The following is a 16,493-nucleotide window of genomic DNA, read 5'->3' as shown; positions in this document are numbered from 1 at the left end:
TTTATTCTGCATTTCAGACAGCTCTCTAGACATATTTGACTCAAATCTGTGGAGTGCAAAGTTGACTTTCCTCTTCAAAGCACAAAACTACATAAGCCACTTGAACATATATTTATGCATGTCTCCAAACTGCAGCTTGATATCGAAAAAGACCACATGAAATCATTTGACAAGCGCAGTTTGCATTCTCTCCTGTGTTTTGGTGTATTATGGACGAGGTATATTGAAAGGCTTAACCCTTAAAGGACAGCTAATAGGCTTTTTTATGAACTGGGATGTGCTTCTTGCTGGTCAATTGAATTCTATTGGACAATTGAATTTGATTGGACAAAAAATGTGTGTAGTGCAGGATGAGTCATCAATATTTTTGGTCAGTTTTCCCGAAAGAGACTGTAAATTTAAAATGTGCTGAACAGGAATTTTGTCAGCATTTAGGACTGAAATGGCATATAGAATTTTCTTTATACTGTATAGACAGTTTCATACTGTATAGACCAGTGGTCACCAACCCTGTTCCTGGAGATCGACCGTCCTGCAGACTGCAGCTCCAACCCTGCTTCAGCACACCTGTCTGTAACACCTTGATTAGATAATTCAGGTGTGTTTGATTGGGGTTAGAGCTGAAATCTTCAGGACGGTCCATCTCCAGAAGCAGGGTTGGTGACCACTGGTATAGACAGTTTCAGCGGCAACAACATAAACAAACCACCCAAAATAAATAAATAATTTCATCATCTTACTCATCCTCTTGTCATTTCAAAACTCTATGACCTTGTTTCTTCTGCAGAACGCAAAAAAACATATATTTTAAAGAATGGTGTTGACTGGCACCTATTCAGTTGCATTGGTTTTGTGTCCATACAGTAGAAGTGAATGGGTGTCGCTGCTTTTTGGTTACCAACTTTCTTCAAACTAGCTTCTTTTCTGTGTTGCGGAAGAAAGAAATGACCAGAGTAAATGATCACAGAATCACCTTACCTTTCCGTAGACCTCTGCAAAGAATCTATAACTGTTGATTAGTTTTAATTTAATATACAATATACAATAAAATGTTCATATAAATTAATTGTAAAATAAATTTTTATACACAGTATTACTAGCCAGACCGATAACCAGACACAGACCGGAAGTTAACTTTGGGCCAAGCGTGTGCGTCTGATGAAACCCTCAGGACAACAAAAATAATCTTTTTTTTAAATAAAAGATTTTTATGAACTCAAATGTGCTTCTTGCTGGTCAATTAAATTCTAAAGCATTTAATTGGACAAGAATATGTGTAGTGCAGGGTGAGTCGTCAATATTTAGCATAGCCTGCCCTACAGTATATATAATAAACATTTAGAAAATGTATACATTTTTTTATTATTTCCATTTCATGGGGTCTTAGGACAACAATCTTCGTAGCAGCTTGATCCATCATCTCAATTGCCAGTTCCATTTCTCTCAATGAGCGATGGTGTGCCCACACCCTTCCCATTGTGAAGTCCTTGCTTTTACTTCCTGTCCAACCCTCTCGCAGGTCTGTCGCACCAAACTTAGCTTGCCTTTGTGCCTATAGGTGATGACATCATTGTGCTGAAATAAGGCATTTTTCGCAGCTAACCTCTACGTGGCCAGCGCTTTCACTCGTGTGAATCTTTTCCACAGCTCCGATCCCCAATGGCCTTGAAACTCTGCTGATGTTGAGAAACATGATTCTTCATTTCTAACGAAATTAAAGCTCTATTTCTGGCAGGCTAGCTCTCTCATGTGGTGATCAGTCTCCCCGGCTCCCTTATTTGATTTGGGGCCTGGCTGCACGAGATAGGTAGCGTGCCGATTGTTTCCTTCCAAATGCCTTTTAAGAGCGACTGTTTATCAGCAGATATGATGAAAGGTATGACAGTGTGCATCATTAAACCTAAAATGGCTCTCCTTTTGTTTCCCGTCACCAAACATAAATATCCGAGCGTATCATTTTGCTAGCAATTCCCTCGAGCTTTATCCCGTGCTGGGAATACAATAAATGTGTCGAGTTACATCATCCCTTCTCTTGGTTAGAGATTCTCTTTTTGTCTCCCATTGAGTGGCTGTCTGGGTTGGCTGCTTTCAAGTCTGTGAGTCTGGCGTGATGTAATGCCTCGCACTGACTACTGACAGAAACACACGCTTATTTCCCCTGCACTGCCTGGCCGTTGTGTGATCTCTGTACAGCTCTCTCAAAGGCACTCAGGAGTCCAAACAATAGAAGGATGATTTTTTTTCGCCATTTATAATTGGGTCGCTTAACCCTGTCAAAGTAACACTCGGTTTTGTGTTGACATGCCTTTGTTCTGCTAGTCACATTTTGGCGTATAAAACTGATGGTGTTGTTTGACCAATAGTGTCAGTTTTGAATGCAGAGCGGCCCTGAAGATAATGAAGTATTTACCATTAGCGGCCAGGTAATTCATTTTTGTTACGTATATCATTCAGATGCCTCACTGTTTGAAAAAAGCTTTGGATGTCAAGCATGAAATGATACGTTTCAGTGTATATTCAGACGAAACCTCGTTCAGGAAACCATGCAAAACAAGAGGAAGAGCTTAAGTGCACAATGCTGCTGAAATTAGAGTCACACCCAAAAAAACGACGATAACATAATGAACCAAACCTCAGAGTTGTGACTGTTAAAACATCTGAAGAGGCTTCAGAGACTTGAGATATTCTTATCCCTGGTGTGCCAAGAGCGAATGCCATTTCTGGGTAGTGCCATGATCTGTATTTGGATTAGAGGAGAAGATGAATGAGCAGTGCATTGCCCTCTAAATTAAGAGGAATTTGTGATTCATGTCTCTGACTTGGAGAGAAAGGGGTTCTTTTGACAGGGCCAGGAAAGTCACGCTCTTAATAGCGGTTCCCTTGCCGAGCCATCTTAAAACTGAAATGATCTTTTATGAGTGATGGCTACTCTCGCACATTCGCTTGCCAGTTCTCTGCATGGTCTGTTTCATCATGCGCTCCTTATTTAACTTCAGCTTGACCGCACGAAGAAACGAAGCTGCATTTTTAAACGGTGATCGTATAAAATTCAGCTGCGGTTACTTATTGAAATACAGGAAAAACACCATTGACACCATTTAGTTATACATTTGTGGAAGCACACATTATCACTTCTTTTGATCATTATTATTTTGGTAACACTTTACAATAAGGTGCTATTTGTTAACAATTATTTAATGCATTAGCTAACAATGAACAATACTTCTACAGCATTTATTAATATTACTACATGTTAATTTCAGCATTTATAAATACATTATTAAAATCAAACGTTGTCACTGTTAACATTAGTTAATGCACCATGAACTAACATGAATAGCTGTATTGACATGAACTAACATTAACAAGGATTAATAAATGCTGAAAAACGAAATTGTTCATTGTTAGCTAATGTTAGCTAATGCATTTACTAATGTTAACTAATAGCACCTTATTGTAAAGTGTTACCAAAATTTTTAAAACCCCCATATTTTGTATTTTAAATCGATTTATATGCTTATGAGAATAGTAAGCTGTTTGCTTAGCAATGGTAAATTCAAAATCAGTTTCCTGAGGCCATTGACCTGCTTGTGTCATTATCAGGATTTGATGCCTTTTGTGACCTGTGACTTACTACTGTTGCAATAACTGCATACAGAACTTATAGTAAAGTTATATAATTTAGTATATAGTGTAGTATAGTATATTATTTTTGTAGTTTTAAAACTTGTAAATAAAAAAAAAATCTATTTTATTCTAATATCAGCCACTTTTCGCATCCACTTCATTGCAATTACATTTTGCAGTTACAAAATTAAAAGCTAATTTTACCCAAAGTTTGCTTCTATTGAAATTCAAATGTCATGCTTTCACTTTGTAGTTTTTTCTAAAAATGTATTTTTTCTCAGACAATGCATAATTTGTCTGCGGTCCAATGCTTTCTATTCAACCCTGTTATGCTGTGACAATTTCCCATTTCCCCATAGTTTCATCTTTTTGACATCATTTAAGGGCATGGTATCATTTTGCTTTGTTTTGGTACAAAAAATGAATCTCCAAATGTTCATATTTCATTATTTTTATACCTGTATTGGCCTCTTCAAACATTAGAATCAATGTTTTACAGAAAACAATATTGTATTTGACACGAAGCACAAAAAAGTCATGTGTTGTGTGGTGATATTTATGATATTTGCTTCTACTTATCTTCAACCCCATTAAATTCAACCCTGTAATATTATGAGAATTGGCACATAACGTTTTAAAAATAAATATCATGAATTATTAATAATTTCTTTTTTCCAAAACATACACACAGCAAATTAGAGTGATTCTAACAAAATGGTGTTAAATTTGTTTTCACATGACCTTTTAATGAAAAACCTGTGGCTTTTCTATCAACATATGCAAAAGCATTTAAATGTTACTGCATAGGTCATGCAAATAGTCAATCAGTATGATAGACACAATGAGAATTCGCTGTGTATCTTGACAGTAGAATTAGGAGGTGTGTGTGTGCTCATGGCTTGAAGCTCTTCTGTTAACATGATGAGGGCACTGACAGACATGGACAGTGCTAAGCTGACAGGTGTGTTTGTTAGCGTTGGGCGACACCTTTAAATAAGACAAGCGTTGCAATTGGGCTTTTCTGCCTCACACATGTAGCGTTTATTCCCAGCTCCCTGTTGAAAAAAAACAGCATATGCTGGGTTAGGTATGTTTTGATGCTGGTTTGACCAGCTTAAACCAGCTATGGACCAGCTAAGGACCAGCTTAAACCAGCACATGACAAGCTTAAACCAGCACAAACCAGCAACAAAACATACCAAACCAGCTATATACTGTTTTTTTTCAACAGGGCTGTTGGTCATATCAATGCATAATATGCATGAATGCTTTGTTTTAGTCCTGCAGGTTACAGCTATGACGGTTTATTGTCTGTCACAAGCATTCCAAGCCTTCCCAAAGGAGTGAATGAGGAGTGAGAGAGAAACAGTTTGGTGCAATAAAGCTGTGAATTGCACAATGTAAGACAGTCATAAAGACAAACAACCGTGAGGCCAAACGACAACAGACTCCTCCACAGAGGATTGTACAATTAGGTAGTTTGATATACAAACAAGATTTCCCCCAATGGAAGTCGAATTGGAATGACACTGTGAGCCAATAAAGAACTGCACTGTGTTTCTTCTAAATGTACAAAGAGAATGTAGCTCTCTTACAAAATGTAGTTAGCTCCCTACATAGACAGCATTTTTAAAAGGATAGTTCACCTAAAAATTAAAATTCTGTTATTAGTTATACACCCTCATCATGTCATTCAAAACCTGTATGACTTTCTTTCTTGTGCAGAACACAAAAGAAGATATTTTGAAGTTGGTAACCAAACAACATTGTCCCCCATTGACCTGCATTGTATAGGCACAAATGAACTGAGAGACACTTCTCAACATTTATTTGTTTGTGTTTTGCAGAAGATGTTAAGTTACACAGGTTTTAAATGACATGAGGGCATAACAAATTTTTTAAGGTCCAGTGTGTAATTTTTTGGAGGATCTATTGACAGAAATGCAATGTTGTTTCTACAGTAGCCCTAAATGGACAAACTGCTCTACAGAGCGCGTTTCGTAAATACATTATCTCTGTTTCGGAAAAGAAGCTTAAAGCAATCTTTCAGCAAATTTTATTTTTAGGAGGACTATTTTGGGGGATTTTTAGGAGGACTATCGCTTTAAATACGACAACGTCTTTGTCCTGTGACAGACGCTGTAGTGCTTCGACAGGAAGGGGGAGAGGGAGCCATTGGTTGCAATTTGCAACCTCACCACTAGATGCCGCTAAAATCTCCACATTGCTCCTTTAATGTTTCTTTTTGTGTTTTCTGCTGCAAAACATGTTTTATAATGTAGGCAGAACCCAAGCGCAGGCAGCAGTGGTGTAAACGAAGACTTTAACTCAAAAACACACAGCAAGGACCCACGAGGGGGTAAAACAACAAAAACAGGGGAATACAATAATACAGACATAACAGGAACACTAAACTAAATAGACTAGACTAGACTAGACTAGACTAAGGAGCAAGCTAGACACAATTCCATACGGCATGAATAATATGAAACGAACAAGCACAGGACAGCAAACACAAGGGCATTAAATAGGGAAACTAACAAGGGATAATAACAATGGGCAGGTGTGGGGAATCAGACACTGGTGAGAAGCTAACGAGGGGGAGGGGTCAGGAGACGAGACAGGAGAACACATGGCACACTAAAACAAACAATAGGTGTGTTCGAGCTCATGCGGCGCTGCGCAGACCGATCGGCGAGATTAGCCGCTTGCAGTAGAGGGAGGAGTTGAAAAAGAAGCAGTCAAGTCGGACACCTGCTGCTTACCGTAGTGACGTTCGCACCGTGTTTCCTTTTCAAAGTGCGATTGAAGTGGATTTGAATACTGGATTTGTCCAATAAACAAACATTTAAATTAAAAAGTAGCAACCATAAACTCTTCATATCACAAATGTTATGTGCTGCTTGACACTGTGTGCCTAAAAATCATGGTAAACATAAGAATATATTATTAAATTACCAACGGAGTCTGTATTCATTTCATTTTTATTTTATTAAACAACACAAAATAACATGTTTATTATATTTGTACGAACAGAGTTTTAACTGTTTTAAAAACATGCATTATAAGTATTAGTTGAACTGAGGGTGTTATAATAAACCTGAAACGCACGTGATCGTTGTCTAGCCAATCATGAAAAGCTATGTCGTCATCACAGCCTGGTGCAGCCGCTCCTGAGATGCTGCGCCGGCTGAGCACTACTTTAATGCCACACGTGAAAGTCACGTGGCGTCGGCGCCGGTTCAAGTCGGACAAAATTTCTAACCGGCATGCACTGCTTCAAGTCAGATTTCGATCGATCTGCGCAGCGCCGCGTCAAGTCGAACACACATAATGCCATGTGTCTCGCACAAAACACATGGGGCTGTCAAGACCCTGCCACAAGACTAAAAAATTATGTAAAGGTGAGGATGACAAATTTTATTTGATTAAATTGTGAAATTTGACTGTTGCTCAGCTCCTGTGGCATAATGGGATAGAGCAGTGTTCATCCTCACAAATCTCAAGACTCAACGTCTTGTGGTGCCATCCCGCAAAGGGAAAAAATCACTCTAACGCACTTTCTCCAGATGTGTTCCACGACTCTGGAACGATCTCCCTTTTGCCACAAGATCAGCATATTCTGTAGTTGTCTTTAAGAATCGGCTAAACGCGTCTCTTCCATCAACATCTGACCCATTAGTACAGTATTCTACTTATTTTCTACTTTCCTACAGCTCCCCCAAAAAAATCTTAGCTTCGTATACTGTGGTAGGCTAACTGAGACCAGTTTTACTTCACCTATGCATTGTTGTTCTTTTGTTGCACAAATTGCTTCTATTGTTTTCCCCTACTTTCTAAGTCACTTTGGATAAAATCGTCTGCTAAATGACTAAATGTAAACGTAAATCTCGGCGGAAGCTTTAGACCATCCGGGTATTTCTCGCCTTTATTTGCATACTGTGCTTTTCATGACTCATACTGATTTTCACCTACTATATAGTATGTTAGTAGGTGATTTCGGACGTAGGTATACTATACAATATATACCTTTTTTACATTGTTAGGTGTAGTGTTTACAGTGTAGCAACACACAGGAGATACATATGTGGGCTTATGGTTTGACTTTTATTTGTATTTTTTTGTTTTAGAACAGAGCTTATTCTTTAAGCACAATAAGCATCTGAAGAAGAAAGTAAACTGAGAAGTGCTTATTTTGGACGATGTGTAAAGCATTGTGAATTTCTGCATAATTGTGAGTTAGCTCAGGCTATATCTGATTCTGCTGTGTGTGGGCTCCTTCTTGATTCATTTTTGTGCAAACTCTGTATATGAGTATGCTTTCTGGGTATATAAGAACCATGCTTTTATTTTTATGTGTAAATTATATACCCCTGAGGTACTCACAATGAAAGCAGGTCTCCTTTCTGCTTGCCTTGCCTTTTATTTCTGCACCAGTTTATTGTTTATTAAATCTAGAGAATATTTTAATGATTGTGGTTTGAGAAACAGAAAGCTGCTGCGGGTTGAAGATGTAGTCCTACATCATGGTCTATACTCTGTCTGAACAGGCCACACTTCAGTAGTCACTGGCTGTTGCTCGGCAACATGCACCATAGTCCAACATCTTGTGAAGTGAAGAGCCAAGCTGCTGTTTTCTACCTCACCCTTGAACCTCTCTCGCTCTCTGTCTCTCTTTCTATTTGTTTGCTTTCCATTGTTCCCCACCGAGACTGTTGTTCATCAGCCGTTTCACATTTTCCCCTGTTTCTCTCTTGTCTATTCTTCCTATTAAGTTTCTTCTCGCTCTGATAGACCACACACAGAGCTCTGGACCATATCATTATTGTTCATTTACACACCAACTGTCTGTCTGTCTGGTGTTGCCTTTTTTCAGAACACTGTGCGGTGCATATCAGCACTCTAGTGTATTGGGAGAAGTGTAATATGGGGACAAATAGGGATGTTATGTTCTTGCGAGAGAGGCATTATGTTCAAATGATGCCTCTGTGTCTTTCTCTCACTCGCTTCATCTGACTGTGCCGTGACGTCTTTCTGTGGACTCTCACACTGAGTCAGAAAGATGCCAAACTGTCTGCTGAGATGCCTTCGCTGTTTCCTTATCACAAAAATGTGCTTCTTTCAAAAGTGCCCCTGTAGTGCAGCCGGTAGGGCATGGTGATAACTATACCAGTGTCGTGGTTTGGATTCTTACGAACTGCATTGACTGATAAAATGTACTGTAGGCCTATATAAAATGAAATGTATACCCATGTAGTAGTGTAGGCATGGTAACGGAACCAAATCAGCGAAGGTGGCCATTAATATGTGTGTACTGTATAATATGTTATTGCTATTTGAAAAATCAANTTGACTTCTATTGTACAGCATAGACACAAATCCAATGCAAGTCAATGGGTTCCGTCGTTGTTGGTTACCAATATTCTTCAAAATATCTTCTTTTGTGTTCTGCAAGAAGAAAGTCATACAGGTTTGGAATGACAAGAGGGTGAATAAATGATGACATTCGGATTACTTTAATGATTGAAGTTTGTGCATTTTGGAGCTTTGCCATGTTGAATTTCATACATGATAACACGACAGGATTTTAATATATATTTTTATGTTTGTGTTCAACTGAAGAAAAGAATCCACACTTTTTCATAAAAGATCATTTCCCAGTAAACTTTCCTTTAAGATATAGCTATGTAGCATAGCTAATAGAATCTGATGAGCAATGTTTTGAATTATATTGAATTTACAACAGGTGGGAATTTTATGCTTTCTTAGGGCATAAAAAATTCACAAACCACCTGCAACCCGATTGAACCATCTTCCTCATTCCAGCCTTCAAAACTTTTCACACGATCAACAATTACAATTAGATTAAACACTATAGACCCAGTTCGATGGAGGTGCTAAGCACCTCTAAACAAATGTATTAGAACCCATAAGATGTAGTAGTGTAGGCATGGTAACGGAACCAAATCAGCGAAGGTGGCCATTAATATGTGTGTACTGTATAATATGTTATTGCTATTTGAAAAATCATCTTATGGGTTCTAATACATTTGTTTAGAGGTGCTTAGCACCTCCATCGAACTGGGTCTATAGTGTTTAATCTAATTGTAATTGTTGATCGTGTGAAAAGTTTTGAAGGCTGGAATGAGGAAGATGGTTCAATCGGGTTGCAGGTGGTTTGTGAATTTTTTATGCCCTAAGAAAGCATAAAATTCCCACCTGTTGTAAATTCAATATAATTCAAAACATTGCTCATCAGATTCTATTAGCTATGCTACATAGCTATATCTTAAAGGAAAGTTTACTGGGAAATGATCTTTTATGAAAAAGTGTGGATTCTTTTCTTCAGTTGAACACAAACATAAAAATATATATTAAAATCCTGTCGTGTTATCATGTATGAAATTCAACATGGCAAAGCTCCAAAATGCACAAACTTCAATCATTAAAGTAATCCGAATGTCATCATTTATTCACCCTCTTGTCATTCCAAACCTGTATGACTTTCTTCTGCAGAACACAAAAGAAGATATTTTGAAGAATATTGGTAACCGAACAACGACGGAACCCATTGACTTGCATTGGATTTGTGTCTATGCTGTACAATAGAAGTCAAAGGGTAGCGCCATTGTTCGGTTACCAACATTCTTGAGCAACGGTCATTTTTGGGTGAACAATCCCTTTAATAAATGTCTTCTAAGGCGAAACGATGTGTTTGTGAGAGAAAACAATTGATTGTTTTTATCTTATTTAGTCATATAAAAATTTCTTCTGAGGAAACAGGCACAACTAGTCACCAGAAGCGACCCTGATAGCACACAAACATCTGTCAGACGTCTATTTGATGTCTGCATTTGGGCAATTCCAGCATTATGGATGTGACATTTTGCGTTATGGACTTGACACAAAAATGCTCAGAGAATGTATTTGTTACGAATATATTGAACCATCTTGTTTATATTTTACTAAACCCTTGATGATAGAATCTAAACATCAGAAAAATGTCAGTCAATGAACAAGTCTTCTATTTTAAAAAATGGAAATAAACATACGTTATGGATGTGACAAAAAAGGACACTGTTTTTGGGAGACGACAAATTTGGTAGGATTTCTGTGAATTAAAATGCACGAACCTGAAGCAATAATACTTAAAGGAATAGAGAAGGGATGCCTCATTATAGAACATAAAATAGTTACTTAATGTCCATTTTTGAGGAATATGTACCGTTATGGATGTGACAATCCTGAAAAGGGCACTTACCTGACCATGAAAAATCATGCTCTAAAAATAAAACAAATGCTTTAAAAACTTGAAGAGATACCCCACATGGGTATTTGAATCACCAAATGTTAATATCTGTGCTGTTAGTATAGTAAAAACCGTTGGTAAAAACTTTTTTTTTCATGGTAAGGTTGACATTTTCACAGAATTGAGCATTTACATCTGCAAGACATAGTTTGCTAATCTGCAATATGTCTCGGAGACGTCTGCTGTCAGATGTCATTTAGACATCTAGAAGATGTCTGTAAGATGTTTATGATTTAGAATGGATGTAAAAATGTTCTTTCAAATAAGTTTAGCAGATGTTTTTACACAGCAGATGTTTTCCAGATCTTAAAGATAGCGGACGTCTTACACATGTACATGTTAGCTGGGGAGAGTGCGCCATATTTGAACATATTGCTCGGGTCTGTTTGTTTACATGTCAATAGGCCCTTTTCACAAAGACGTCACTTAACTTCCGCCTTTTTGCAAAGCAGTGTATCATCCATCTTGCAACAAACAAGAAGAAGAAGAAGAACTTCCGTTTTGCCGTCGCGCTGGAATCTAACAACAGTGAAAAAAAAATGACAGAACACGTATTCAAGTACTTATCCTAGCACCTTCGCTAACACAAAAAGAAAACAAAACACTTAATTTCATAATCAAACAGATACTGTTCAGCGAAGAATTTGTATCCTTTCTCTAGCTTTGATCTGCAAGGGACTTGGAAAACGCGCTTCTTCTTCTTCTTGAGTTTTACTGGCAGTTGGCAAACCAGCTTATAGGTGCATTACCGCCACCTTATGAACTGGAGTGCTAGCGGAAGTAACAATACACTGCCTCGCGGCAGAACGGAGGATGCGTGACGTCATGTGAAAAGGGCGTATTTTCAAAAAAGCTTTAAAAATATTAATGGAGTCTGCAGTCATTTGAATTACTTTCATGATGGATGGATGTATATATACTGTATGTACTGTATATATTTGAGATGACAAATTGTGAGCGAATTTACATTTTCCAGTTAACCAACCTTTTAACTGTATACTATATCTCTATAGTCTTACTGCATGACTGTAGATGTTTGTGTCTGTTATTGAAAATGAAAGAAGAAATATCTGACACAGAACTGAGCTATGACAGAGATGAGCTATCATCTCTTTAAAGCAATGCTCCGTTTACACGTGTGTAAACTCTGATTTACTTGTACTATCCCAGTACATCGCAATACAGACCATAAAATATCAATGTACAAAACATACACACAGGAACGTGGAGCCAAAATGTGTGTTGAGAGACTGAGCATGTGCAGATGTAGAGAAGAAACACAAGCACACACACTCTTCTGAATGGACTTTCTTACCGCTGTTAAAATCCCATGCCAGGCCTGGTCTCATTATCCCAGCAGCAGGAACATGAGATTTCTCTTTTTTTCCCCTCAAGTCAAACATGAATTATTTAGCTTTGTGTTGATCACGTTGAGTTTCTGCCCTGAGGTTCCACTAGTCTTTCTCTCTCTGTGCATGAATAGTATACGTTGTTTCTAATCACCAGTCAGCAATACAAAATATATGGTTTGCTCACAGCTAACGCATGAATACTCTTAGCTTTCCTTCATCCCTGAATATCATCATACATCCGAACGACGTAGGATTTCTTCTCGATGTCACTGTAACAGTGCTCCGTATTACTGTACGGCACTCACCGCGCTGCTAATCTTTGCTAGCACACACATGTAAATAATTCACTATGCCAATGGTTTGTTGAAGCCAAGTCCCACATTATCTTTGTACACATTAGTGAGTCACGGCGGAATGAAACTGCCTTTTCCCCAATTTTTGTGGAGATATTGTTTTCGCTGTCTTAATTTCTCAATTGAATTTTCACCCATCTTAGGATCGACGCGCCGCTCGCTGCACCTCAATCAATTATTCATATTGAGCTCTCTGGAAACTTTAATAACAGCAGTTATTATGACTTGTCAATCAGCTAACTTATAGCAGTCTGGCTTTGTTTTTGTGATAAAAGGACGGTTTTGCATCGCTGTTAGTGATCTCACTGAACAAATGATGACAGCAAAGAGGGATTTGCAATTATAGAAAAACTATTTAGGCTCATAGAAAGCCATGCTTTAAAAAAAATGAGCTGGTTTGCTGGTCTGCTGGTTTATTCTGTGTTTAGCTGGTTTTGCGTAGTCGACAGGGTAACAAGTGTCCAATACCCCTCTAAAATAGGCAAAACAAACCATCTGTTTGCTTATAGTTAGAGCAGGAGGGATATAAAGTCGGGCAGCCATTTTGATTTTAAGAGATAGCTCACCTAAAAATAAAAAGTCTGTCATCGTTTATACATCCTCATGTCATTCAAAACTTATATATGACTCTTTTTTCTGTGGAACACATAAGAAGATATTTTGAGAAATGTCTTGGTCTTTTTTAGTCCATACAATGGTAGTCACTGTTGTTTGGTTACAAATATTCTTCAAAATATCTTCTTTTGTGTTCTGCAAAAGAAGGAAAGTCATGCAGGTTTGGAATGACATCAAGGTGAGTAAATGACGACATGGTGTAGTGTAGAAAATATGAATTGTAAAATAATGTAAATGAGGTGTTGTTTCTCTTCAGAGTGATGTACAAATAAGGAAAATTTCAACATAAGCACAATAAAGTGGGTGACAATAACAAACCGTCTGTCCTTTCTTCCTGTTCTGATCTTTGTATTTTTTCTTCCCCCAGCCGTTCCCTTCCCCCTGAGTCACCGTCTCACTATGAAGGAGGTGATTGACTGCGAGGGGAAGCCGAGGGTGGATCTACTGAAAGCCCACCTTACCAAGGAAGGCCGGGTGGAGGAGACCGTGGCCCTCCGAATCATCAATGAAGGAGCATCCATCTTACGCCAGGAGAAGACCATGCTGGACATAGAGGCACCTGTCACAGGTACTTCCTGGTTCTTTTCTAGAGTTAAAAAGACCAGCATATACTTTGAATCAAATGTTAGTGTGCTGGTTTCCCATCAGGGTTCTCAAAGGTGCACTTTGTAACTTTTTGCTGAACAAGATGACAGTGGTCTCTGTGTTTATACTGAGATAAGATACAGTATTGGCCAAAAGTCTTGTCTGAGTGAGGGTGTATGTTTATATAATATTTGATTTTAATGCTCCCTAGTTTCCATCGAAATATGAGGTGTATGGTACAAAGTGGACAAAAGGCTAAACTTTTAAGGTAGCTGTCTATTGGCCAAAATTATTTGTAAAAAAACAAACTACAGCATATCAGGGAAAAGGGGGTTTATTCGAATACATAAAACTTGCACAGAAAAACTAAAATCCCAGTGGAAGTAATGCATAAATTAAGTAAAGTTTTACCTGTAAAAAAAATCTTACATCATTTTCTCAACCTCTTGTCATTTTACACCTTATGATTTAAATATGACTTTCTTTCTTCTGCAGAACACAAAAGAAGATATTTTGAAGAATGTTGGTAACCAAACAACGACGGTACCCATTGACTTCTATTGTATGGACACAAAACCAATGCAAGTCAGTGGGTACCGCTGTTGCTCGGTTACCAACATTCTTTAAACTATCTTATTTTGTCTTCTTCAAATTAAAAATACTGTAATTTTGCTATAGTGCAGACAATTTTTGGAGGAACTATCCCTTTAAATTTTTTCAAAGCTAAGTTTCAGTTTATATACCAAGTATATGTGCAACAAGTTTTTAGAATGTTGGACATCAATTTTGACCTCTACTATATGTAAGAAACGATAAGACAGGACTGTGTTTTTAAGACCTGTTTTTCTTTGGGAAATACATATGCTGTTTTATAGTAAAGTGCGTATCATATTAATGGCATCACATTTGGAGACCTGAACAGTGTTGATAAATAGCATCTGTGTAATACAGTTTTTATTTGACAGCTTCTGCCTGTGTTCACTGTATATTCGAGATGAGCTCCTTTGATACAGTAAGCAAGCAGGACCAAGGAGATTGAGAGGGAATGTGTATCCTCACCTCAGATATAAAAATAAACTCCGAAACACCCGACTGGAAGTTCAAAAACGAACAAGACTGTCAACAACAACAGACAACAAACGCTCAATGTCTTTCTGAATGAAGTTTGCCTGTGAAGGTAGCTATCACTTTGAAGCTGCATCACTTGTTTGTGGGAATGCGTGTGTGTTTGTCATGTATTTTAAGAAAACAGTTCACCCAAAAATAACATTTCTGTCATGTCTTTAAGAAACTGTATGACTTAATTTATTCTGTGGTACACAGAATTAGTTATTTATAGCGAAATATTTTTTCTAATCAGTGAAATTAAATGATAACTGTCATGATCGTGGGTGGTGAGGACACGAAGACAAGGACAGAGGACCCAAGTGCAGACAGCGGGTAAGGGGTTAACAGGACTTTTAATAAATTACACCAAACTCAAAACAAAGACCCACGTGGGGGTAAACATAACAAAACAGAAACAAGAACAAGATTAACTAAACTGACAAGACTAAACTAATAACACATCACAAAGGACTACTTCAAACTAGACTAACAAGACAAAAACTCACCCACACGCAACATAACAGTACAATGATCCAACACCAGACAAGAGAACACAGGGGCATTAAATAGAGGGACAAATCAAAGGGGAACAGGTGTGGGGCATGAACTAATAAACAACCAATAACGAGAGATACAAAAGGGCGGGAACACAGACAAAGACCGGAGAGAGTATCGAAGGCCGACAGGGTCAAAATGACTCTCTCCACACATAACAAGGGATCCCGCCGTGACTCTAACACAAGATCAAGAAAGACATGACACGACGAGCCAGAATCACGACAGAACCCCCGCCTTAAGGAGCGATATCCTGACGCTCCAAAAGGCACAAACAAGACAAGACAATGACAAAAACCATAATACAAGACATGACAAAAACATGATACATAAAAAAACCAAACACTAACATGGTGCCGGCTGGAATGCCGGCTGGACAGTACATAGCGCCGGCTGGATGGCAGGCTGGACAGTACATGGTGCCGGCTAGATGGCCGGCTGGACAGTACATGGCACCGGCTGGATGGCCGGCTAGACGGTACATGGTGCCGGCTAGAAGGCCGGCTGGACAGGACATGACACCGGCTCGACGGCCGGCTCGACTGTACATGGCGCCGGCTGGATGGCCGGCTGGACAGGACATGGCGCCGGCTCGACGGCCGGCTCGACTGGACAGGGCGCTGGCTGGATGGCCGGCTGGACATGACATGGCGCCGGCTGGAAGGCCGGCTGGACAGGACATGGCGCCGGCTGGAGGGCCGGCTGGACAGGACATGGCGCCGGCTGGAAGGCCGGCTGGACAGGACATGGCGCCGGCTGGAAGGCCGGCTGGGAGACCAGCTATCCCCGGCTGGGCAGGCCTGGATGTCGACAGGACAGGATGTCGGCGGCTGGGCAGCGCTCTCTGGCAGCTGGGCAGCAAACATACAAAAAACAGTCGACTCGACAGGCCTGGGCACCAGCTGGGAGGCTGGCAGGGATCTGCAGCGGGAACAGGACACCGGCGGCCTCAACCCTGGAGGGGAATCCGACGAACTCAACCCTGGAAAG

General features: G+C 39.1%; 1 protein-coding gene across 2 annotated transcripts in view; it reads left to right on the top strand.

The window, feature by feature from the left end:
• Positions 1-16,493, top strand: part of ppp3ca (protein phosphatase 3, catalytic subunit, alpha isozyme) — a 60,226-nt gene that overhangs the window by 11,070 nt on the left and 32,663 nt on the right. For both annotated transcript variants that reach the window (XM_057359489.1, XM_057359488.1), the window contains exon 2: positions 13,624-13,824. In XM_057359489.1, the coding sequence (XP_057215472.1) occupies positions 13,624-13,824 (201 nt within the window). The remainder of the gene's footprint in view (positions 1-13,623; positions 13,825-16,493) is intronic.

The sequence above is a fragment of the Triplophysa rosa genome, linkage group LG19 (assembly GCF_024868665.1).
Source record: "Triplophysa rosa linkage group LG19, Trosa_1v2, whole genome shotgun sequence".
Taxonomy (NCBI): domain Eukaryota; kingdom Metazoa; phylum Chordata; class Actinopteri; order Cypriniformes; family Nemacheilidae; genus Triplophysa; species Triplophysa rosa.
Note: the sequence above shows the minus strand (reverse complement) of the source record. Positions and strands in the feature narration are given on the sequence as shown.